This window comes from Aptenodytes patagonicus, chromosome 11 (genome assembly GCF_965638725.1).
Source record: "Aptenodytes patagonicus chromosome 11, bAptPat1.pri.cur, whole genome shotgun sequence".
Lineage (NCBI taxonomy): Eukaryota > Metazoa > Chordata > Aves > Sphenisciformes > Spheniscidae > Aptenodytes > Aptenodytes patagonicus.
In genome coordinates, this window is record NC_134959.1 from 15,127,423 (window position 1) to 15,152,970 (window position 25,548).

The following is a 25,548-nucleotide window of genomic DNA, read 5'->3' on the forward strand; positions in this document are numbered from 1 at the left end:
AATGTAGGCTAATACTTTCAAGCTTTCAAACCCATATTGAAGCATGTTCGAACACTGAAGTGCTACAGAATATCAGGATATGTTTTTGCAGCTCTCTTCTTTCTCTCTCTGTTTTCTAGGGTAGAATTAACAGTCCTGAGCACAGTATTCAAGGTGAGAGCATTATCATTGATTTAGGACCCTAACATGTCAGCATTTTTTCCCCTAAATTATTGTTATTATTTAAATTAATGTTATACGGAATACCATTTTCCCAGTGAACTATGGGAAACTTTTTTAAAATTTGAGTTTAATTTGAAATAAGACTTGAATGACAGATGCAGATGACTGCCACCATTGGGAAGGAGTCAGAATGGCGCAACTTACAGACGTGCATACTCTGATCCATACTTTGGCTTGAGAGTGTGGGATTTTTTGCCTAAGCAAGAAGCATGTCCATTATGAGATCCTGGTCATAAGATGAACAGTCATAAGTTAGACTAATAGACCTCTTAGTACAGTCACCTGTGTCTTCTAGGAGCCACTAGCACATACCTAGGAAGGCAGCACAAAACCTAGGATATTCTTCTAACATTAGGCACTGCTCGGACCATGGCCTAATGGATTATTCTTTTTTTGCCTACTTTGTTTTTGGACTCATGTAAACTGTGGCACCTGCAACATCTCATGTGATTAAACCTCTAGTTAAGCTACAAGTTGCAGGAAGCACTGCTTCTTTCCATTTATTTTGACCCGTTACCTAATGATTCTTTGATACCTTTGTAGTTCTTGTATTATACGAAAGGATGCAGCCATTCCCCCTCTATCTTCCTCCATGCTAATCATGATTTTATAGATGCCTGTTAGCCTGCCAGATGTAATGAACAACTCCAGAAAAATACATCCTGTGTTTACTGAATATTATGTTGATCCCTTTTCATGTAGCTACAAGATTCTGTTTAGGTATTTCAATGCCCCTGTTGTTTCTTAATACATAATTGCTAAGGAACTGGTAGAAAAAGTAAATCATTAGAAGTTTATGCTATGTCACAAACTGATGATATTGTACCCAACGACTTTTTCAGATTGGGCAAGATATAGCCAACTGTTCAAACCCAATTTGCATGGGACAGAAGAAAGGAGAAGAATGCAGTTGCAATGTTTGTAATAAATATGCAATCTGTAAAGAAATAAGAGAAAGTTAGGGGTTTTTGGCCCTGTAAACTGAAGACACTATTCAAAACCAGTCCCATTTCACTCTGTAGACTTCTTTCCAACTCTTTAGGCTGCTGAAAAGTATATACAGACAGACCGTACCATGTGTATTCTCATTATGAGGTTATCTTACCTGACCCATTTTTCAGGTATCCATTTGCATCTACAGTAGTGTACATGATGTAAGGACCAGGCTGATTAACACCGAAAGGCTACAGGGTGGGGGGGAAAGCAGGCAAAATTTTAGGAACAGACAAAGCTATAGTAATAAAACAGTAAACCAAAGAAAAATGTTTCTAGATTAGTAATTTCCTTTTGACATAGATAATTTCAAAATCTTGCAACTGTTTTGGTCATAGCATCATATGGAAATTAATTTTCGAGATAAGGCTAATCAGTTGGCTAAGTAACATTCAGTTTCTCATGAAGAAAGCAATACTATTCAGTCCTCTGGCAAAAGGTTTAATGTTTCCTTCAAAGTTACAAGTAAAATAAAAACCCCCTAAAAATTCAAAGAAATAACTGCATGTTCTCAAAAACAGAACTCATCTGATATTGTCTGAGAGAATGCACTATCTTGATGGTCTTTCTGAATTGAATAAGTACTATACAAATTCAAAATTTTGTTATCATTCTTTAGCAGCGTTTAATTAATGAAAGTGGTTGAATAGTTACTTGTTGAGTACCAATATCTATTTTAAGCAAATTCTCTTGAGGGAGAAAGTGTACTTAAACATCAAAGTACAGTTATGGGGGAAAAAGTAAATAAAAAAACAAATTTTAAAAAAAAAAGGGAGTTGTGGATTACTGAGTGATGAACCATAACAAATACTTCTAAGCAAGAAGGGGCAGACACAATTATCTCCTATGGTGGGGAAGGGAGAGGAGGGGGGACAACTGTAAGAATAGATTTTAAAGAAAGTTTTGTTTGTTTGTTTTTTTAAATGCTGAATTCAAGCTGATATTAGGGCATCAAATCCAGTAAAGATCTTTCAAATGAGTTACAGAAAGAACACTAAAAGAAGAGATGATGACACATTTCACATCATACCTCAAAAAATAGTAAGTTCTAAACTGTAGGAATAAGTGATAATGATGAGAGATGGGGTCAAAGCCTAAAAAAATAATAATTTATTAGAATGAAGAGTAAGGAGACCGCAAAGGTGATGTTAATGCAGATCTATGAAAGATGAGTAAATAAGGTGAAAATCTGATTTTTATTTTTTTTTCCCCACCAAGTAGCTGTATTCTGGCATAATGTACTTTATGTTACTTTCTGGCAGAAAACTTCTTTTACAGTGGAGGCAATAGTATTTCAAGGATCTTGATAATGAAATGTTCACCAGCATCCGTTGTGAAAATTTGCTTTTTAAACCCTTTCTTTAGTTTTGTAATTAAGCTAATAATACTATCAAACCCCCTTTATTATTTTATATTGGAAGTTATACCCTATGTCTTAAAATAGGCTTGAAGAAAAAGTTGGTCCCATTTGAAGCAGTTTTTGATTTTTCGAATTAAAATTAAATTTCATATTTTTGCAGAGCTAAAGTGCTAATTCTAGCTTTGATTCCTCTAAGTTCCTCTTTTAGGCCAACTTTCACTGTGAACATTACTAAACAATTTGCTAATTGAAAGTTTGGTGGGCGAGTTGCAGGGTCTCTGGAGATGATTAAAATAATTGAAATAGAAATCAGCACATGTATATGTAGCTATCTGCAGAATCATCAGAACCAAGTGTATTTCCCTCCCTTCTATCCTTCATTGTACCCACTTACTGTATTTTAGCCCAGAAGTGGCTGTATGGCTGAATCTGTCCCATAATCAGTTTTGCCTGGCCTTTCTGACTGCCCAGAACAAGACCTGGCACACTACAGAGTTTGGGCATCCAGCTGTATTACACAAGTTTTTCTTGTATCTGGTATGTCCCAGCCCCCATGATGCTGGGTAACAAACACTGCAGAATCAGTCAACTGATTTCATCTCTGAGCAGGCAGCTGGTGAAAGGTATGGGTCTCAAATATGCAGAACTTGGCCAGTCATGATTTGGATTATTCCTCAAGTCAATAACTGTCTTAATGTGTGGAGAGGTTTTGGTATAATTAGACCTCAGCTTATTTGAAGCTAAATAGTAATGCAAAGTTATAGTTATACTTACTGTTATTTTCCGAGGACAGTCATTAGAACAGAGGCCACTGAGAACTGCAAAAACAAAAAGTGAGCTTGTCGTGTTTATGTTAACAACCCATCTTACAAGCACTACCTCTGAAATCTGTTAAAGTATAGTAATAGTGTCAGGTATCCATTAAAACACAAAGAAAATAAATGTCTTCTATATGACTCATGTTAATGTATAAAAAAATCCCTAATCTGTTTGAAGTATACATCTTTGTAGAAATTAATCAGCTAGTCACTGTTTTATCATACCTCATTGGTTAACCAGCTCCAAAAGGAGAGAGTTGCCAGTTAAAAAAATTCCAAATTAAAACATTTTTAAAATAGTGGACTGTACATTTTATTCATTATTCTTCATTTCTAACCATGTAAAAATATTGGCAGAGATTGAGCTTTACTGTTTTAACTGGTAAAAAGGTAAGTAAAGGCTTTTCCTTCTATACAAAGGGTAGTTTTACAATGTGATTTAAAGCAATTCACAAAAGCTGTAACAAACAAAAATCCCATTACCTATTTATTCTATGAATTCAAAAGTATTATAAGCAGATGTGTACAATTCTACTTAATATCTAAAGTCTGTGACACTTGTTCAATTACTTGTTTAAAACTTACTAGTTTCAAAAATCAGTGAAATTACAGAAATATCTGTTAAACATTTATAATCAACTAAATGACAGACAATGAAACCCATCTGTTCTATAACCTAGAACATCCTGTCACATTAGAACATCAGTACTAAAGTGCCTTTAAAACAAACAAAAACCACACATACACACAAAATCTAAGGTGTCATTCTGATGCAACATTTGGACTTTAAATGACAACAGTTTGGTTGAGTGGCAGCCCAATAATGGCTATGAGCCTGGAAGAGGACACAGACCAGGCAGTACCGAAGCCAAGTAAAAACATAACTTCTCTATGAGTTATGGTATCCCAAAGCAAGTGTGGCAGATAGTGAAAATTAAGATTTGGACCAGATTTGAGGACAGGTGATCCTAACCACCAGGATTTTTTTTAAAGCATTTTCTGTGTACTTTTACTGGAGTCAGAAATGGCACTGTTCTAGTGAAGGAACATTTCTAATATTAACAACTGTCATGATTCCCAAGTTATAATTCTTTGCTTGCAATTTAAAAATGTCGCAATTTCCAAATACAAAAAAATCTATTATTTTTATACAGTCCAAAAAAAAAAAAAACCTGGACAGGTAAGATGGTGTGGCAAAGCAGAATTTGAAGACTGACTGTATCTACAGACTTTTATGCTACGAGCTTATTTTATATGTTATACATAGGTGTGTATGCAAGTGGAACCAAGTCTCCCATTTTGATGCAAAACAGCACACTGCAATTTGCTGTTCAATTTCACTACTGGAACAAATAATCTGACCAAGTACATTTGACATCAGTTATAATGAGCAAAACTGTTCTCATTGTCCATATGCCAAATAAGTGAACACGATGCATTTATTGATACACTAACTCGCACAAAGCATGTTTTGTTAAAATACCCTCCCCTGTATCACAGTAAAAATATTTTTAGACCACTCATTAATTCCCATTTCCTGGGATTTCTATGCAAAACCACTTGCATCCTAAAAGGGTGCTAAAAAAATACTTGCTCCAATTTTTAAGATAGATTTACACAGAGTGAATCAAAAAGCATGTTGCACATTACTCCTTTCCCCATTAAAATATCACAACAATTATAATTCTAATATGGCTTTGTGAAATGTAAGATTTTTCTAGAGGATTTTCTGCATGCTTGTGTGAATTACACTACGCATATACAGTATTATTTAAAAGAAGGCTTCCATCAACATGACAAATCATTATAGGGTATTATGATGAGAATAAAGCTCAGGCTAAGGAGAAAGTAATAAATGCATCAGCCCCCAGTAGTAGTTGCAGTTCTGTTCACCTTATGGTGTGCAGAATGTGTGCTTTAGAAGGATTAGATGCATTTAAGTAATGTGAAGGCAAATACAATTTTTGAAGGTGAACCCCTAGTTGTTCCTGTTTAGCTTTGTCTTCGTAAGCTCACATACAGCCTCATTTTTCACTCGTTCTCAAAAAATCAAGGAAGACAGACAAAGCTCAACACCTTTGCAGTCTGGAAGAACATGGTAGGGCATGCAATTTGAAAACCTAATTACTCTCAATTACAGATATCATAATCTAACTCTAGCCTTTTAAACCAAGGCTCTGATTAATTCACACACCCTTGCTACATTCATTGCCATTCTACGCTTTTATGGTAAGATGCATTTTGTGCCATGTAGTGCTTTTAGGCTGAAAACACCAAACTGACTCACACATGGAAACAAACTGGCTCTCAGAATAGATCACACAGCATAAATAAATATAAATATACACCATGCCAGTTGTCACTGAAATGAAACCAGCCCGTTTTGCACTAGATTCTGCATAATTTCCAGATAATATAGAAAAGAACTCCAGTAAAGTAAGCTTGATATGACAGAGGTACAGCAAAAAAAGACAGAAGTCCCTGTTGGAAAGAACATACTGCAACCACTCAAGGCACAGATGAGAATAAGTGCACTCGACTATTGTTTCTTGCCTACGTTTCTGAAAATAGGCAAGATAGTGGACAAACAAATAAAGCAAGTTCCTTCAAGTCAATATTGCTTTAATTTCTTCTGGTTCCTTTCTGTCTCACTGTGGCATACTTATTTATATATGCAAGCATAATTATATTTTTCCTCAAATTAGCAATTTATGAACTAATCTTCCTCCAAATTTTAAATAGCATCACACATTCAAAAAAAAATATCTAAGTTGAATGATGCATACGTGTAGATCTAACGCCATTTTTATATTGACAACATTATGTTATGTGAGGAGATCAGTGAAGGTATTGTACAAAAGATTCACAGAAGGGGCCTCATAAGTTCAGCTAGTCTAACCCTTTCCCTCAAAAACAATTAAATATACCACATAATTTCTTAAACTAGTTGTCAGGACCTCTAACATTGGTAACTGCCACTTCTCCAGGAATTTATGTTAGTACTTCACAAGCCATCATTTAGGAAATTATTCTTACTATTTACTCTTCTAGTTTGTTACTTTATGTTGTATCCTGCATGGACATGCAGAACACTCTTCCCCCATTGTTATGGATCATTATAGATTGAAGACACAGATCTTCCTTACATTTCTCTTTTAGGCTGAATAACTTGGTTCCATGTGCTCTTTCCCTGCAGATCATATTTTTAGACACTTGATAATTCTTGTTTTTCCTTCAGAAGCCAGCTGAGAAATGAGTTTTTAAAGACCTAGTACCTGTCTCTAGAATTTTGCTAGGATGCAGAAGGAAAGGTCCAGGATGAAAGGAAAGATTTAACCTGCCTCTAGTTAATGAGTGAAATAAGACATGCATTCTTGTAAAGAAAACCCCAAAAAACCACACTCAGGAGATGATGAACACTTATTTAAAGGTCACTGTGGTCAACATTGATATTAAAAACAGCTGAAGTGTTGAAAATAGTGGGCAGAATTACTTCAAATTTTAATAAGTACACTAAAATAAAACCAAGAAAAAACCCTTTGAAAGGAAACAAAACCAACTTATCCAAGTTCAGATTCTGCAACAAGAAATTTCTGCAATCCCTAATATTTCCCACGCTGTGGTTTTTTTTCCCTAGAATTATCATACACAGAGCATTACCATAACGTTATCATATACAGAGGCTTAAATATTCACATTCCTCTGAAGGTCCCATTTTGACTTGATTATACAGTGATAACTTACCAATAACTTTAACAAAATAGGCATCTGCTTCAAAGTTATTTTTTAATGTATGGATAGCAAAGTCCTTGTTGGAGTAGCCTTTGCTTAGCACAATGATATCCAAGATTCCCTAGAAGAAAAAAAAAGTTTATGTTAGAATGCTGATTTACTCTAGATAACATCTAAACTTAGCAAAAAAATTCCCTTAGAGACACAAAGGAAAAAAATAGTGTGTGTGCAGCAAAGTTTACACCTTCGCTACGAATTTTAATCTTTCAAATCTTACTAATCTATGGCAATTTAGGACAGAGTGCTCCATCCACAGCTAACCAGGACAATGCATGTGGTCCACGGCTTCTTTCTTGCCACTGAAGAGGGCAGCTCAAACGGAGTATACGGAGGGTCAGCAAACTTTTCGGCAGCGATGGGCTGCTGCTATCTGCTCACCTTCCAGGGAGCATCTCAAGAACGAATTTCCCAGGCTGAAGGCACTGCCTGCCATGTGCTATAAAGCCAATGTTTCTACAAAGCAGTCTGCCAATGGCACACAGACAGATAACAGCAGCACAGAAAGAGAGCTGCTGCTTGCCGTAGTAAAGAGTTGAACTTACGTCTTCGTATATGTCAAAGAAGGTTGCTACCACTGCATCCTTGATTTGATTTAGATCCGAGAGCTCCCAAAAAACTTTAAACATACGACGTACACTCTTGCAGCTTACATTATTGCATGGGACATTTTCTAGTAAAAATGCTTGTTGATTGCTGTAAAACATATATATATATGTAAAACAACTTATTTGCCATAAATAGTCTAAATAATAGACATTACAAAAATACTGTAATTAATTAATTTAAGTCTGCTGAAGTTAAGTATAATAAAAACAAAGCTAGCAGCCACTGGATACTTTAAAATCCATAAGCATTTATGTTAACTTTACAGACAGCATTACAACCATTATGTCATGCCTGACAAACCAATGAATACACCAAATAAATAGATGTGTCCAAATCAGCAGGAATCATTTCATTAACCATCCACTCAAAAGACTGAACATATTCTTACTTTATTCCAGAACAAGTACAAGTGCACTTATCTGCTATTTTCCTTAATCCCTCCACGGCCCTTTAGCTTAAGCACTACTTAAAAAGTGTCAGTGCTTTTTCATTATTTTATGAAAATCTTTTCCTACCCCAGCTCCATTAATAAATTTTCTTACACATTGCATGATGTTTTAAACAAATTTAAGATTAAACCACATCTCTATTGGTAGTTCCCCATTGTTTCAAAGCAAACTAGAAAAAACAAACCCCAACCTAGTAGCACAGTAAAAATAGGACAAGACAAACCAAATTGGACATTTGCTGACATAAAACAAATACAGACAGAAAGACAGGCTGTAATACTGAAACAAGAAACAAATGAACGAGAGTACCAGGTCTGGTATAGCAAAATCTCCCTTCTAAAGAATTTATCTAGTACATGCCTATTTGTCAGTGGGAGACACAAGGTTCATACGTGTACGCTGATGACTAATAGCATTATATGCTGTCTCTGATACTGTAGCATGGAAGGTTTTCACCGTTCCAGTGAGAGTGGCAGACTTTACTGACTGGGAGTCTGATTCTTTGGCAGGTCTGTATCCCTGGGAGCCCACTAGAATCCATCACTGCCTTGGCAATGGGAACAGATGAAGTTTCCTCCTTTCTTTCTGGGGGCAGAGCCAGGAGATGGAGCAGACAATGTTCTGTAAAGCTAGCTAAGCATGTCAGAGCCCAGGGCAATAAACAAAACTACTTCTTCGTTATGACCTTGAATATACTGCTGTTTCAGAGGGTGTCAACAAGGTGTTTTTCTGTATCTTAACAGCATCCAGTGCCTCCAAGATGCAGTCACTCACATGCACACGCATACTTTTCCTTAGGAAAGGTTTTATTTTTCTTTGTTTCTATGGTATATTTCAGATAATTTGCTACTCATAAGAATCATATCCCACAATATTCATATTTCTGCTCCGTCCATTTCGGAAAGAGTGAGAGAAGGGCAAAACATTTACCCCGAGAACAAACATTTCTGACACCAAAGTAAATCAGTTTCCTTGCCCGTTGCAAGTTAATATTTCAGAACCTGCAATGGGAAAAACGTAGGATTTTGTTCTGTGTAAGATGTGTCAAAAGTAAAATGGGATACTTAAACACTTCCCTCAAAACCTTATAATCACGTTTCTTGAGCTTCTGTGAAAAGTACACGTTAGGCCTTTATTTTTCTGCCATGTACCTGCATTTGATTGAAGCTTAATATGAACAACCCACTTCTTAACATTTCACGGTTAGAAGCATGAGTATATTGAATTAATGTCCAGCCAAAATGAAATAAGGTGATCTGCAATATTTAAGACATTGTATTACCTGTATCTGAGAACTCATAATCATAACTTGAAATTGTTGAGTGCTTACATTCATTTCATGTATTACATAAGTATCATATCAGATTAACCAGCTATAAGGTAACGTGACAACCTGAGCTAAGCAAATTGTTTCAATTTCTCTTTTTCATCATCTTGACATACACTTTTTTTTTTTAATTTGCAGGAAGTTTTACAAAGATGCTTTCTTTCAATTCACATTTTTTAAATTGCCAGAAATTATTAGATGATATTATTTAAAAGACTGTCAAGCTTGCATTACACTCTATGTACAGAGTATTGTTCAAGTCTAAACTATAAGCCTTGTGAATGGATAGACAAAAGAAGTTTGTTTAGTACAGGAACCTCTTATTTCCTTTCCTTGATACTGTGCATTTAATGACTTTCAAAACATCACAAACCGGACAAACAATAACATAACGCTAACGGCACTGTGAGAAAAAAGGAAGATATTAATCAAAGTGGCACGGAGCAGGGAAATGCCACTTTTGTTCGCCCATCTGTATCCACAAGAGAAACACAGGACAAACAATGGGAAGAAAAAAAATCCCAAACCCTGAACAGATGCTTGAAGACTAAGAAGTGCACTATAGGAGAGCTATCGTGTAGAGGGAAAAAAAAAAATTCATAGATGTAGCGTACCTTGCGGCAGAGCAGCAGAGGTCTGGAGAACCCCTAATCAGAATATAGCTGAAAGTCTACTAATATTTATCTTAATAGGCAGCAGGAAATTTCATTTCATACTACTACTGATGATTTATATCCATACAGTCCCTTCTGAAACACAAATACAAGCTTGCCTAGTAAAATTACCAACTCAAAGATGTTACATATAAATGTTAAGCTACAGCGAATGTTAACTATACCTGCAAGTACATACACATAGGTTTAGATTCACTACTGTGAGTCATATGAAGTTGAAATCTGATTTTTTTATTTTGATTTTTTTTTTTTAGAGTCAGTGTTATTGTTTACCATAAAAAAAAAAATTAAGAACTTGCAGGGTAACAAACAAAAATAATTAAATTCTAAAGCTAATGAAAACTATTACTATTGGTGAGAAAGATGGGCTAAAACAAGGTTTAAACGTGAACTGTAATATTAAACTAATTTTAAGTTTTGGGTTTTTAAGTGGAATTTACAGAAACACATCACTTCACTGGAAGCATACAGACTTTTTTTTTTCCTGTTTACAAGCTAGCTATTATTAGCTTTATAATTAAAGCTGAGTCTTCTTTCCTGTCAATTTCCAAGGCAATTCCTTGCCATTTATTTTATTGATGTCTTCAAATTATTTTGACTTCTATACCAGCATCAAATTCCTCTTATTTCCTTTAAAAGCATCTTTGAAAAGCACGATGAGAAGAGCTAATAACTTAATAGATACGTAGCTTCTAAACAAATGCTTTAACTTGAGAATATCATTCAGGTATCTTCTACACCACCTTGTTTTTTTCCTTTTTAAAAAAATGGATAGTATTTATAGTAAGGAACTAAGTCATAACCTCACCTTTATCTCCAAAAGGATTCAATTTTATTCTTAACTTTATTCACATTTCTGGCCAAAATTTTGAATTATATATCCTGCCGTTAGTATTTGAACAGCATTAGCCAACTAAAATACACTCTTGAAATACTAGTAGTTTCTGCTGAAAATATTAATTTCTGATACATTTACTTATGTGTAAGTATTTCCTCCTTTTTTGACTGAAAGTGAGTGAACATGACTTTAGTTTTCCTCAAGTATTTTCAAACCATTATCTCTTGATAATATACTAGATAAGGATTTTATCATGAGTATGTAGAAATTACCTACAACACCTAGAAACAATTTCAAAATAACAACCTCTAAAAAGCAAACGAATGCGCTCACACAGCAACTTCTGAATAGAGGAAAAAACAAAAAGCGCTCATTTGGTGGTGGGGGACAGTCTTCAGGTTTGCCCCAAATATACAGACCAAAAAAGAAAAGCTATGTACTTGCAGCCTTCCTCACATCTGTGTATATAAACGGCCTTAGTGCTTTAAACTTCCATCTAGTTTTCAAGGTGAGCTACGTTCCGAGTTCCACTGAAGGCTGCACATATAACTAGTTGTCTTTGTGCACGAACTTAATTTTTTTTCATATGCACAGTCAAGTGATTCCCACTTGACTCAATACAAGATAAAAAAATAAGCACTGAAATAAAACATTAATAAAGGATTGTAGATTTTGGTTACATAATAATGAACACTAATGGCAAAGAGAGAGAGAGTCTGTCTGTGGTAGTAACTGTTAGCCACACTGTATCTCTCTTGATCCTTCTCAGTCCCAGTCCACTGCCAGGGCTGTGCCGATACGGGAGCTCCCATGTGCTACATCCCAGCACAGCAGGAGGAGATCTTGGTGCGCGGGCCACTCTTTTGAAAGGCTGCAGCAACAGGGACAGTTGCGGTGCCTTACTGTTTGCAGAGGGAAGAGAAATCAGCTGTTCGCTGCCTCCTCAGCTGTTCAGTTCCTTCTTGAAAGAACTCCTGAGGTCTGAATTTGGCCTACGAGCTGCCAGTTGAGTCCTTATGTTATATAGGGCTTTAATACATGAGCATCACTAGAATCACAGTATCTACCTCCGTGTTTTATTTCTGCTACATACTACAATTACCAAGAGCAAGTTTATGACCTTCCTATTATTTTGAACCAAATTTTGAAGATTCACGCCATCAGGAAAAAATCTCCCTGTAACAATGAATATCATTGGCATGCTTAAAATGACAAAACAATGTCCCTGAAAGCCTATGGGAAAACACAAAGACAGACACTGCTACAATGGTAAAACCTTAAAATCAATGCTAAAGTGCTACACAAATGTGTAACAGTCAATATTGAACAAATCAGCTTAAATACTGAGAAGAGGCAGAGCAAAAGAGCTCTGAACTAAGACTAGCATATCACCCTTAACATGCTACTTGCAGCACTTTCAATATTTAGGTATTCACACCAATGTATACACAGTGGCACCTAAATTGTGTACTACCTGCAAAACTTTATCCCAAACAGCTTACGAATGATGCTCAATAAAATAGAGTTGTCTACAATTTGGAACCTTCTGACCGAAGGTCATCTATGCAGCAAGCTAAATTTAATAAGGCTGAATTACTATAAGCAAGGGTTAACACCAAAGAAAGACTGAAGACTTATCACAGTTTTAACATACTACTTTGCAATTAGAATTAAATATTTACTGCTTAATTTCATACATTTCTCATTCTGTCAGTTTTAGGCTAGTTCATTTACAGTTATACAGGGGACATCTAAATGACTAATATCTTATTCCAGACATTCAGAATAATTGGATTTGCCTCTATTTTTTAGATTTGCTCAATTACAGGGTACTCATCAATCCTACATTTAAAAGAAGTCCTTTATCCAACCTCACTTCTGACAAGTGACAACTAACAATGATTTAGGAAGAGATAATTTGGTCAAATAAGAGTCCTTTCAAGTAGACCCATATAAAGGATTAATACATATACATTAATTTAAAACTGAGCATGAATACCTGGAAAACTTTCTAGAAGTGTATTATACTCAAAGTTTTTCATTCAACTGTCCATATCCAGTTGTTTGTTATCTCCAAGTTTCAGTCTTTACTGTTATTTATCCCCAACGTCAGAGAGAGAGATACTGTACTTCCAACCTTACCGTTACTTTACCAGTGAAAAACATTCCCTTTGAGTAAAAGCATCATTGAAAAAAATGCTTCCTTAGATTACATATTTGCAATGCAAGATGCCAATTATTAGTATCTAATTTGGAAACAAGTTGTTAAGCAAAATTTGTTTCATCAAATTAGGTGCGAAAAAGACAGGTGTTTATAGACTCACATACAGTACGTACTTACACTTTCAATGTTACCAGAGTCAATTTCAAACCAGGATGTGAAAAAAATGAATACATTTAGATAAGATAGCAAGTAGAGATGAACCAATGAGTAACTACTGATAAAATCCCTTTACCTATTATTATTCCATACACACAGACAATTACGAATACAGTCATAACTAGAGGGAATAAAAATTCATTTATGTATCTAGCCTGAAGAAAAATCTGTGGACTGGAATTCTAATGTGCAGGTTTTGTGTCAAGTCAGAAGTTAAAAGGATTTATAATGGCCAGATAAATATGTAAGAATCGACTGTGAATTCAGCATCTTCACCTGTTGGAATTTCTTGAGTCTCTGGGTTCGAACCCCCACCACACTTGGAACCACAAGTGAGATGACTTTTTTTTTTCTGTTGTTGCTGTTAATAAGGAATGTCTCCATGCTGTCAGAGTATTACACACTTTTATTCAAAATCAAAAGAATATGGCAGGAGATGAAACAGTGTAGACTTACGACAGTTCTGAGAATACTTGAAGCTATTAATAATTTTTCCTTACTCACCTGGAAGGACAGTAAACCAAAGTTATTCCTAACTATCATGTCTTTATTTCAGTGTTTTGTAGGTATTTTTAAGGACTTGATCTGAAAGTGCTTTCCAGAATTATGATGAAAGCATATAATTGATTTTAATCATATTCTTCCATTATCAAGTATCAGTATATTTTCAGATGAATAAAACGCTTTCTACCTCCTTTAATTTCTTTAAGTTACAGACAGCAACTAGAAGCTAGGCTTCCTAGACTATAGCACAGATTGAGGTCAAGAGTTTACAAAAATGCATTTATCATTTAATCACAGTAATCAATCACTGAAATTAGATCTGTAGATGTAGCATGAAAGGCTTCACAGAAAGAAATAAACAGCTCAATCCAGAAGTGTTTAAAATCAATTAAATAAGGTTTTCAATTTAATTTGCTCTAATTTAAAGAGCTTTTAATTTAATTCCCACATTGTTTTAATTCTCTCCACTCTATGACCCAGTTACGCATTTTAAAAAGAAGTATTTGCTTAAATCTCTCAGAAACAATGAATTAATATTACTCTGAAAGTGACATTTCATAGTGCGTGCAAAAAATGTGACTTTCATTCCCATCCCAAAGTACGAAGAGTCTGTTTCCATTACTTTTCTACAAATACTAGAAATATACAGTGCTAACATGCAATGTATTTCTTAATTCTTAGTTTCCTTACTCTTTTTTTGCCAGACTTCTTCGGCTCTCTGAACTTCCCTTTTGATAACCTGTCAAATCATCTGCCAGTACCTTCAGTCCTTATGCCTTACTGTGTCACTCAACTTTGAAGTCAAGTTTCAAAATAACTAAGACACACCCAACTGAATAAACAAACAATTTCAGAAGGAAGGAGAATAAAGATAGAAGTGTATCACAGTAATTCATTGCAACGAGACATAGGTAACTTCCTGGGCTTTTATAGGAGTAACTATTTATAAACTATTTAAATCTTTTACATAATATTACATTGCCATAATTATACACCAGCCAAAGGAGAGAGGCTCCTAAGAATCTTAAAAGATAAAATAACTTCAAATAAACTTCTGAACTCCATAAATCTTCATGAAGTCTTTCCAAAGTGTACTAGCCATCAGGATACACACTAGAAGATAGCCTATAGTACAGCTCAGAACACAAGGTTTGTGGGGCTTAAGTAAAAACAAAGACAAAACCAACTTTATAGTTTAGATATCATGGTATTTCAATGCAAAAGGAAAGACTTTGGTTCTAGTCTGCTCTCTAGACTGTTTACAGTCTTTATTCAATGACTACTGAACAGAAGATGCAAACTCCCAACTCAGCGAGACTATGGCATAAAAAAAATCTGACATTCAGGGCCTGAGTGCTTTAACTTTGCTTATGCAAGTTCTGGGCAGTAACAGCATCACCTCCTTCTCCTCTGCCGTATCTGAATATAAACAGCTACTGTGCTAGTTATTTTAAGGCTTAGAGGTACAGAGACAGAGCTCAGCTGCTCACTGCCTTGTCTCTGAATCACATCATGTAGGCTGAATACAAGCACGTAACTCTTCAAACTGGGTCATTTTTAGGTATATGTCAGTATCTGAAGGACTCTAACACAAAAATGTCAGTGGGTGACTCATGTTTAGGCAACCACTAGAGGATCTGAATTGACTTCTTTGACTCCAGCATCTAAATTCTGTCTATATACTGTTTTAAGCACCAAAGTAAGCTCCTCAGTTCTTTTCCTTACTGAGTATTATTAATTCAAACCATAAACCTGCACCCAAGCTCATCCAAAATACCATACAGAGGAAGATAATAAATACACCTGTGAGAGAGACTTATTTTGCCTTGTAATGCACTAGTGCAAGTATTTGTCATAGATGCCAGTAAGGAAGATGTTGAGACTCCATAAGGTATTGATTAAAATACCTTTTACAAGCTATGACATGAGGAAGAAAAAGGGGATAGCATAGATAATCTTACATCTCTTCAGATGCTGGAAAACCCAAGTTGTGCAGCATCAGACAGACCTCTAGTCAGGGCACAGCATGCTGCGCATATCCTGTCTGTAGTGAGGTTCACTGGCATTATGGTCTCTAGAGCTCTTTCAAGTTTTTCTTAGACGCAAACAAGTCTATTCATCATTTCAACTGTCAAGCAAAAGGATGTTCACACGAAAACATGCTGCTTCACTTCAAGGTAAAGACAAGGACATGCCAGTGGTATCATCACCAGGTGCTAAGTTAGAGCTGCGACAGGCCTCTCCGTTACGATTAGCTGGCTAAGTTTATCCTGCAGCCAAGTGATGCGCACAACAGCACAGGCGGGCACCTACTCAGGTCAACTGTTATGTGGATCACTAACTCCTCAGTGTACAATAGTCTCCCTGTAAGCATCACTACATGCCCTCTCCCACCTAACACCAGATGGTAGCAATACAAAGTATTGGGAAAGCAAGTAATGAAGAAGAAAAAAAAAAAAAGAGGAGAAAAATTACACTGACAAATTTAATAGGAAAAGTTAGAAGCTTCTTTTTTGGTGGGGGTGGGGGGGAGTTTATTTCAGTTAAATTTGGACAATATAAAAATCACTGGTGAGTTATTAGGTGTATCTAAAATTCCTCATTCTCAAAAGGGGCAAAACACTATAGCATTTTTCAGCAGAGTCACCAATCTGTGTTCACTCCATGTGACAGCACGGAACAGGTTCCCCAGCTCTCAGCAGCCTGGTGTTACTAGCCAACACTGAAAGCCAAAGTCAGGATTTTACAGAAGATGAATTGGTAAAGGAAAGGGAGAGATCATCAGCTCCTGTGATCCAGGAGGAGCACCCAAAATGGTACTTCATGCTCCACTCCTCGGTGCAATTCCCCACCAAGAGTCACAGTCTGAGCCTACACAACTGTGCATTCTGAATATACAATGTAAATGCAGACCATAAAGGGAAACATTTAGCAGATATCAAAAATCTTGTTCACTTGATAAAACGAGATGCACTAAAATTAGTAATTTGTATGACTGATGATTGAACATGCATTTGATAGTCTTTATTTCTAGGTTTACATATACTTTACCTTCCAGATGTGTTCTTTAGTATAGCAAGAGCATCTGGGTAGCCATCCATATTGTAATCTCCAATATGAAGCGTAATTGGAAATGAAATTTCCATTGAAGATTTGTCATTTTGATACGGTACAAAGCCCCAGAGTGTGTCTTTATTTCTGAAGTCTTGCAAGACTGGAATCCACTGTAAAATAAAACAAACAAACAAAAGAACAGCTAGGTAAGGAAATCCATTTTATTTATTTAAACAACCTAATTCTAATTAAAACAGCTGACAGTTCTTCACTGCATCAGGATTCTTAGCCATTTACAAAATTCCAAAGAGGAAATAAGGATTCTTTCCTATCTCTGTCACCAAATGAAAAAGTTAATTTGAAGTCTTTTCTATGCTCTAAATTATTCCAGAACAGAAAAAAATAGATAAGGTTGTAAGAATAAATGAACTGTGTTTTGGAGTGTGTCCAGCGTATGGAGATATTCAGGAACTACTTCACTGAAATTCAGGCTTGCCTGGAATCTGTACTAATCCTTAAGTGTAGGTAAGCCCAAACCATCAGGGCCTTGAGATCCTGAGTCCCCTTGTTTTTCTTGGAATTGCAAACAGTAGGCAGCATTAAAGCCAGAGGAGGGATGCACCCTCATTAAATTTGTGGACAACACCAAACTGGGGGATACAATCAATATGCTTCAGGACAGGATAGCCATTCAGAGGGGACCTAGAGAGACAAGAATGGGCAAACAGGGACCTCATAAGAAATCAGCAAAGTCCTGCACAGGGGAGTAAACCCCTGCAACAGTACAGGCTGGAGACTGACCAGCTGGGTAGCAGCTCTCCTAAAAAAGATGCATGGGTCCCGGTAAACAGTAGGCTAAAGCCAAGTGTGGCAGCTATGACAGCTAACAGCATACTGCACTGTAACTGCTGCCTGTACTCCTGCTGATTGAAGTAAGTGATTATTTCTCTTTATTCAGCACTCGTTAGTCTGCATCTGGATCCTGTGTCCAGTTTTGTGCTCCATGGTTCAAAAAAGATTTGAGAATATTAAGTGTGTTTAGAGAAGGGTCATCAAGATGGTCGGGCGTTGAATGTTTACTCATAGGACAGGCTGAGGGCACAGGGCTTTTTCAGCCTCGAGAACAGAAGATTTAGAGGGGACCTAATAGCAGCCTTCCGATACCTGCAAGGAGATAACTGAGAAGATGGAGCCAGGCTCTCTACTGAGATACGTGGCAGAAGAACAAGAGACAATAGTCACAGACTGACACAAGGGAGGTTCCAACCTTGTTTAGAGATAAACAAAGATTTACTACGATGACGATAAACTAGGAAAGAGGCCCAGAGAAGCTGCAAAATCTTCGTCCTTGGGGGTTTTCAAAGTTTGACTGGACAAAGCTCTAAACAACATGGTCTGAATTCAGTGTTAACTCTGCTTAAAGCAGGAGGATAGATCTCCTAAGGTTCATTTCAGCTGGAATGATTCTATTCTTCACGGATATTTAGAAGTTCAAGAGCTTCAATTCCCCTCCTATCTCCCCAGCAGCACCAGATACTGAACTGTTTGATAAGAAATTAAGATTACAGTATCAAATTGAAAGTACAAAAGAAATGCAAAGTATAAATTTCTCCCGGACAAGAAATAGAATGTATCTGCACTTACTTTCCACAAAGTGCTGCAGAGGTGCTAAATAGGAATTTATCTTAATTAAAATCAAAGTAATTTCACAAGTTGGTATGAAGCTGAAGTACCAGGGTTAACAATTCAATGCTACAGAAAATTCAGTGCCATTTTTGAAGCCAGAAGGAATTTTAAATGTCAACTAACCGACAATGCCTTCAAAAGGACAGAAGGGTGCCATCTTAAAGGATCACTATCACCAACATCAAAAGCACTTAACAGCATCTTAAATGTCTCTCATCCAAGCCTTAATTTAGCTATTTCAGGAACCAGAACGAGATCCCTGACAGCATCATTTCCTGCTGGGCAGAGACTCCCTCACTAACACAATCCAGTAATCAACAACATTCCTGCCACATGGCAGTTGCGTGCGACACATGGACTGGTCCCTTGAGATTACATACAACCACATGCATATTAGAGAAGCCCCCAAAATTATTAAAAAAGTGCACTAAGGTCAATTTTGTTTGGGTATCACAGATGGCTTAGAAGCCTGGAATAGTTCTGCCAGACACTGCATATACTTAGCACATGTCTGCCTGCGTAAGTGACGGTATTTGAACTGCAATGATGATCTACAACACTCTTGATGAAAACTCAAAGTTGAAATCAAACATACTTTGACCCTTGCCTCCCCTCCAACATATGCATGCCTATTTAGTCACTGTTAGCTGCTGAAGGTTTGGAAAATCTAAGGAAAGAAACAGAAAATAAGAAAAAGACCCTTAACCTGAGGGAAATTTTTCAAAGGGTTAGATTTGTTGGCACTTATTTGTCATGCAGAAGACAGATGAAACAGTATTATTGCAAAATACTGTAATTTTGAAAAACACTGATTGAAATCAGAACCATGAAATATGATATAGTTTTTACTTTACACGGTATCATTCACACAGTCATTGCAATGAAATCAAATTATATCCATCATATACTTTCTAAATGTTCCCATGTATGGTAACGCTATTTTAAAGAAACAAAATTAAAAATGAATTTTTAGGCGCAAATCTGAATCTGTATTCTGTTTTTACTCTACTTAAAGAGTGATTCATAGAAAGCAATTTTAGAATCACAAGGTCTACAATGAAATGCAGAGATATAAAACGATAGGTGAGCAAAACAGAAACATCACCTATTGCTACCAAGCACACTAAAGAGTAAGATTCATCCATCTCACTGAACCAGCTGTGGGACTTTTTAACAGCAGTTGTAGAACATTTCAAAAACATCAGTCTTGTTCGATGTGTACCCAGAGCACGTCCTAGCACCATACGTAACTTACTCTCACGGTTTAAATTCAGAGTAATCCACACTTTTGGTGAAACTCATTCTGTATATTTCTATTCTAAACAGCAGTATTGTGTAATGTAATGCAAAATTAATTGTTCATGTGCCTCAGGACATATACCTCAGTACAGAAGACAAAAAATGAAAATATGTTTGTCAATAATATGAATCTCCTACTTCTTTTGTGTTTATTAATCCAGACAATTACTCTAAGCTCCATGTTTGCTGTTACTATCTTAATAGGAAAAAGACAAACTAATTTTTTTTCCTTTTACACTAAGATAGAAATAGGTGGGTATAATGAGGACACACAAAGCTATTTTTTGCAGCTTTCTTATCATATGATTTCTGTTACCTAGCTCAGATGAAAAAACAGATTAAAAATGGAATGAGTGTATCTAAAAGAAAATTTAAATGAACCCATAAAATTGAGTCAGAGAAATCAAAGATTTACTTCTTCCCCTTCTGTTGAATTCCATTGCATAGCACCACTAATGTCATTACTTATTACCTTATATAGATATTTTTACTCCTTCAATAAATGATTTGTAGACTAAAATAAGAAAAAAACCTCATTTAAGTGCTTGAAAATTTGTTTTCAAACTCTTCAAATACTTGTTTTTCAAAAAGTGGAAGAGATAATGCTTTACTGCCCTGTGAAAACAGCATCTTTTTCATTTTGAAAAAGATCTCGGGTACTTGAGAAAAATTTAAATCTAGTTGCACTCACCCCACTTAACTCGAAAAGGGCTCATTTCTTTCAGAGTCCATATTCTTCTTTACATTGGGAAAGGCAATTCTCTTGCTTTAAAGCCTGTTAACAGGTTTTTTATCCAAAACCATGGGATTAACACATCTCAATTTTTAAACTATGTCCAGAAACCTATGAAGCACAAAAAACCCATCCAGCCAGCTACCCACTTCCAGGCCACCTAACACAGGCAGGGAGCCAGCTGCGAGTCAGAAAGCATTTGGGAATTGGTAGCCCACTCTTGGCCAATATCTTTTCTTGAAATGCCAGGGTTTCTCCTCCTTTCTATGACAAACACTATCCTATCCTATAGAAAGATGAGTATCAAGAGTGGCCTGAAAGAACTGGCCACAGCAACAGGAGTCCTTTTCCCTGGGGGCTCCCCCTCTACTGTACATGTGCATTGTAGTTCAGCTGCACATAAAAAAATAAATCCAGTGATTTCAGGATGCATTAGGCTTTCAGTGCGTATGAAGGTCACCTGAATTCCATATACAGTTAAGCAGCCACTACTGCATAAAAATAAACGAAGTAAATTACTAAATACATGACACCGTTAACTTACAGTGTTCAAAGCCCAGAAGATGACAATCCCCAACATTGATTTAACAACATAGAAAAAAAAAAAGTAACCAAAGCAGTGAAAGTCATATTTTCGATGCTGGAATGTGGCTCACAGCCCCATAGCTGCTTTGAGAAAAATGAGCAACTTACTTAGAAATGATGAGAGGATCTTGTAGAATCTGAGGTTTGTGAAAATTACAGCAGCTGCAATCCCCCCCCGCCCCTTTAAACTGTTATAAAGGAACAAGGAAAAACTTCTAACAGTGACCAAGTGCAGCTGATAATCAATGCTGTCAGATACACCTCTCTAGCCTAGAGAATGACACCACAACGACCTGTGGTTTGCTGTAGGATGCACTGCTGCGTTCTACTTCAGAGCTGCTAGATTTATAAGCTATACCCCTTCTATTGTACAGAGAAAGGTTATAAGAATCATCAAGCCCACAAAGAAACTCTCAAATGAAGGGACTGAAATAATACTGTTTGCCTCAGGAAACGAATGAAAAATCATACTGATTACATGACAAAATTAAAAAAAGATTAGTCATCTCTAAGAATATAACAACATCTAGAGTTTCTACAATAAAGAGTACCAGGGACTTTAAAACAAGTTTCAGGGAGAACTCGGTCTAATTTTCAGAATCTAGATGAGAGATCTAAATCAGCTAGCAGATTAGTCTGTAGCTATTGCAGGTGAATTTAAAGAAGTCTGAGGTGTCCTAACACCTGCCACAATTTGAAACAGCATATGGGATTCTACTTCAGATCTCACAGCAATTCTTCTGTTGCTATGGAAACATTCACATTCTTTAAAAATTTTAGTAGGTCTGTATCTCCTTAAGTCACTCATATGTATTTTGTTGGCCTTTACTTTTGCTCCATCATCCAAAAGAAGAAAATTTATCTGAGATATTTCTAATACTTATAAAGGTTAAATCATTAAGTAAATTAAAACCTATGGTGAAAGCTCATCCTTGAAATAATTCTCCTAGATCTGCTTAGCTTTCCAGTAGCCATCCAGCTGTGCCAAAGACATCATGAGAAATATACTGCAGACTGACAGACATCAAACAAGATCTTGCCAGAACAACTCCAAAGCCTGACATGCCATTGCATGCCTCTCCACAGCATAATTTTTAGAACCACAAATTCTACAGATGTGTATTTCTGATTGCTATGCATTTCATCCCAATGCATCGTACACTATCATGGAACTGCGTTAACTGTTTTTCATTTGGTTTCATCAAATGCCAAAACAAACAAGCAGGAAGGAGAACCAGGTCCAGTTACTGTAGGCAAATATTTTTTGTGAGACAGTCATCTAATTTGTGATCTTTCAGATCTGATCTCAGTAAGTTTAAAAAAAAAAAAACCAACCAACCAAAAACTGGAAACTAGAATTCTTAGCTACACTCTTAACTAAAAACAACCGCACAAAACCCTACAGCAAACACTGAACAGAGATAATGGATATACAGCATCTTCTACGTTTTCAATAATAGACTTGCAATCTCTGTTTCCTGTATATTCCCTGTAATTACCTACCTGTTCGACAAGGGATACCATCCCCTTGTTGAAACACATTCTGCACCACAAGGGCTCATTATTATTTCCATCAAATTGTAGTGATTAAATAAACAAAAGGAATTGATCCTAGTCTGTTGCTACAAAGTTTAAGTTTATAATTTCTTGTGAAGATTAACTTATTTAGTCAAAGCTCAGAAGTTGGGTCATCTGATCTCACAATGACCATATTCAATGAAACAAAAACATTTCACTTCCAAATAAATATGGGAAGTAACATGTTTGAATAGATTTCTACCTGAAGGAAACATGCAACACATGGGAAAAACTGCAGACATGAATGAAGATACTGATGTTTTCCACTGTTTCAGAATGGAAAAGATAAAATGCTTTAGAAGAAAAAACTCCATCACCTATAGATGAGTCTAAGAGTGCAAGAAGAGAGTATTCTAGATATAATTCTTTAAAAAGGTTAGGCCAGAACAAGTCATTATTGCATGCCATTTGATACTGTCATTTTTAATTAAAAAGTCATTCTAAAAACATGCAGGGAAAATTGCTTTAAAGTTTCTAGGTAACCCTTAATACTTTTTAATACTTTTTTTCTAGCAGGATAAGAATCTGTTGGATTCTTCATTCTTTAAAATAAAATGACAATATTCAGCTGCTAATTTTTAAATCAAATGTCATTATCTTGGCAATTATTTTAAAAGTGAAACTACACAGTGAAATTGCTAAATTAAGTATAAAAATTAAATATACTGATCAGTATCAAAAGGGGTATGTTAAAAATCTGATGTATAAGTAATTAAATAGTTGGCCTCTGTCAAAAAAATGAAATAACGAAGGAACAGAAAAACTGTCTACGTGCAATGTTACTTCAGAGCAGGTAACAATAAAAGACTGGCAAAATTCTGATATTATGCAAATTGACCCGTATCTTCCTCCACCACTATTGCATCACTTCCTTCTAGAAACGTACCATGAACAACAGATAACAAAAACTTTTCTTCAGCACACTGTCCAGTCATCCGCTACTGTCAAGTAACAGTTTTGTATCTGAGTGGTAGATGCTATTTGTGTGTGGTTGATTTTCTACAGTGAAATTACTTTTGTTGAGAATATTTGTCTCAAATTTACTTGAGCAGAAAAACCTCAAGTATCTTTTACTTCTTATATTATCAAGAGTAAGGAACTAAATTTAGAGCTAGAGAGCAGCTGTCTTTTGACATACGAGCACCCCAACTACTCAACAGTGAAATGTAAGCAGACCTTTACAGCAATATAACCAGTGTAACATGCTTATCAAAAGTCTGTGTTCTCCCCTTTGACCAGAAAGCAATGCAAGTATCATGAATTGAGCATCCACTTGCTTTATACAAAGGCTATGACCTGTAAATCAAACTCTACTGTAATGCAGCAACACTGTAATCCACTGCCTCTATTCTGTGTTCACAGGGAATTAGTGGTAAAAAAACCAAACCAAAACCAACCCACAAACAAGCAAACAGCATGCACAGGAAAACATGCATTCCTAAGAACAGAGATGCCAGGATTAGAAGGCTGAAAGAGATACATTACCAAATTTAGAGTTACTTACTCTTTCTTACACTGATGGTATATTCCATCCTGGATACACTTCCTTAACTGACTGGTAACTGCGTGCTTTCCTTTCCAGTACAGAGTGATTTTCTTGCTAGTAGGAAAGTATGCTATAGCCTATCTAGAAGTTCTGATTCTTTAAATGAGAAAAATCTACACTATAACTTGGGCTGCAGACCGTAACAAGCACCACCTTATCAAAGTATGCACTGTTCCTTGAGCAAACAGTATGTTCACCTATAAATTCTAAAATATAGATCAGAGGGTACTACTTGCACAAAAAAAATTCTACTTTTAATTTGTCAGTAAAGGAATACTCAGTAATTTATAACCTGATTAGAAACATGTATGGCATATATTACAAATTTCTGTAAGTACGCTACAGTGGGTTTTGCTGTCAGCTATGAGGAAGTACTTTATAGGTCACCTTGGCCTTTAGGTTCACATTGCTAAATATGAATTTAGTAAAAACATTTATTAAGGCATCAAACAAACGTTAGGTTAATTTATTGTAAGCTGTAATTTTATAATAAAGCAGGGCTCTGTAAATACTTAAAACAGATTAGCACACATTTTAGAATAAATTAATGCATAGTAATTTATTACATGAATTATGACCACGTCTCTCAAAACAATAGCGTCATGAACAAACGAAGCTGAAATAGTTTAATAGAAACCCAATCCTGAAGATATGTAGCCTAAACAAGTCTTTATATACCATTTGGAAATTTCCTTAATAACAATCAAAGACACAGTAGAAGTAAGGGGTAAGAGGTGCAGGCTGGTTCAACTTGATATATATGTGTGTGTGTGTATATATATATATTTTTTTTTTAAACTACAGAATAACTTCCTAACTTAAACTGAAGAAGCTTATTTGAATTAATTAGATCTGTTTCCAACTCTTAACACAAACCTTGTTTGTCATCTCGTGCTAGGGCAGTTATGGTGCTTAGAATGCAGTGTTTTGCAATCAAGAGACTCGTCAGAAACATCCATAATTTTCTTGAGTAGAATTATCCATTATATAGAATTCTAGGTATGCAACCTCTTCCACCAAGCCCATATTTTTTTAGATAGGGAATAAATAAGTAAATGAATAAAAGTCTCTTATATGCCATAATTACAGGTGAGGAAGTTTGAT

General features: G+C 35.9%; 1 protein-coding gene across 1 annotated transcript in view; it reads right to left on the reverse strand.

The window, feature by feature from the left end:
- Positions 1-25,548, reverse strand: part of ITFG1 (integrin alpha FG-GAP repeat containing 1) — a 92,964-nt gene that overhangs the window by 21,142 nt on the left and 46,274 nt on the right. Inside the window, exons 10-14 of the mRNA XM_076349252.1 lie at positions 17,015-17,187; positions 7,728-7,878; positions 7,138-7,246; positions 3,350-3,393; positions 1,328-1,406 (exon numbers count right to left, since the gene is read on the reverse strand). Of these exons, the coding sequence (XP_076205367.1) occupies positions 1,328-1,406; positions 3,350-3,393; positions 7,138-7,246; positions 7,728-7,878; positions 17,015-17,187 (556 nt within the window). The remainder of the gene's footprint in view (positions 1-1,327; positions 1,407-3,349; positions 3,394-7,137; positions 7,247-7,727; positions 7,879-17,014; positions 17,188-25,548) is intronic.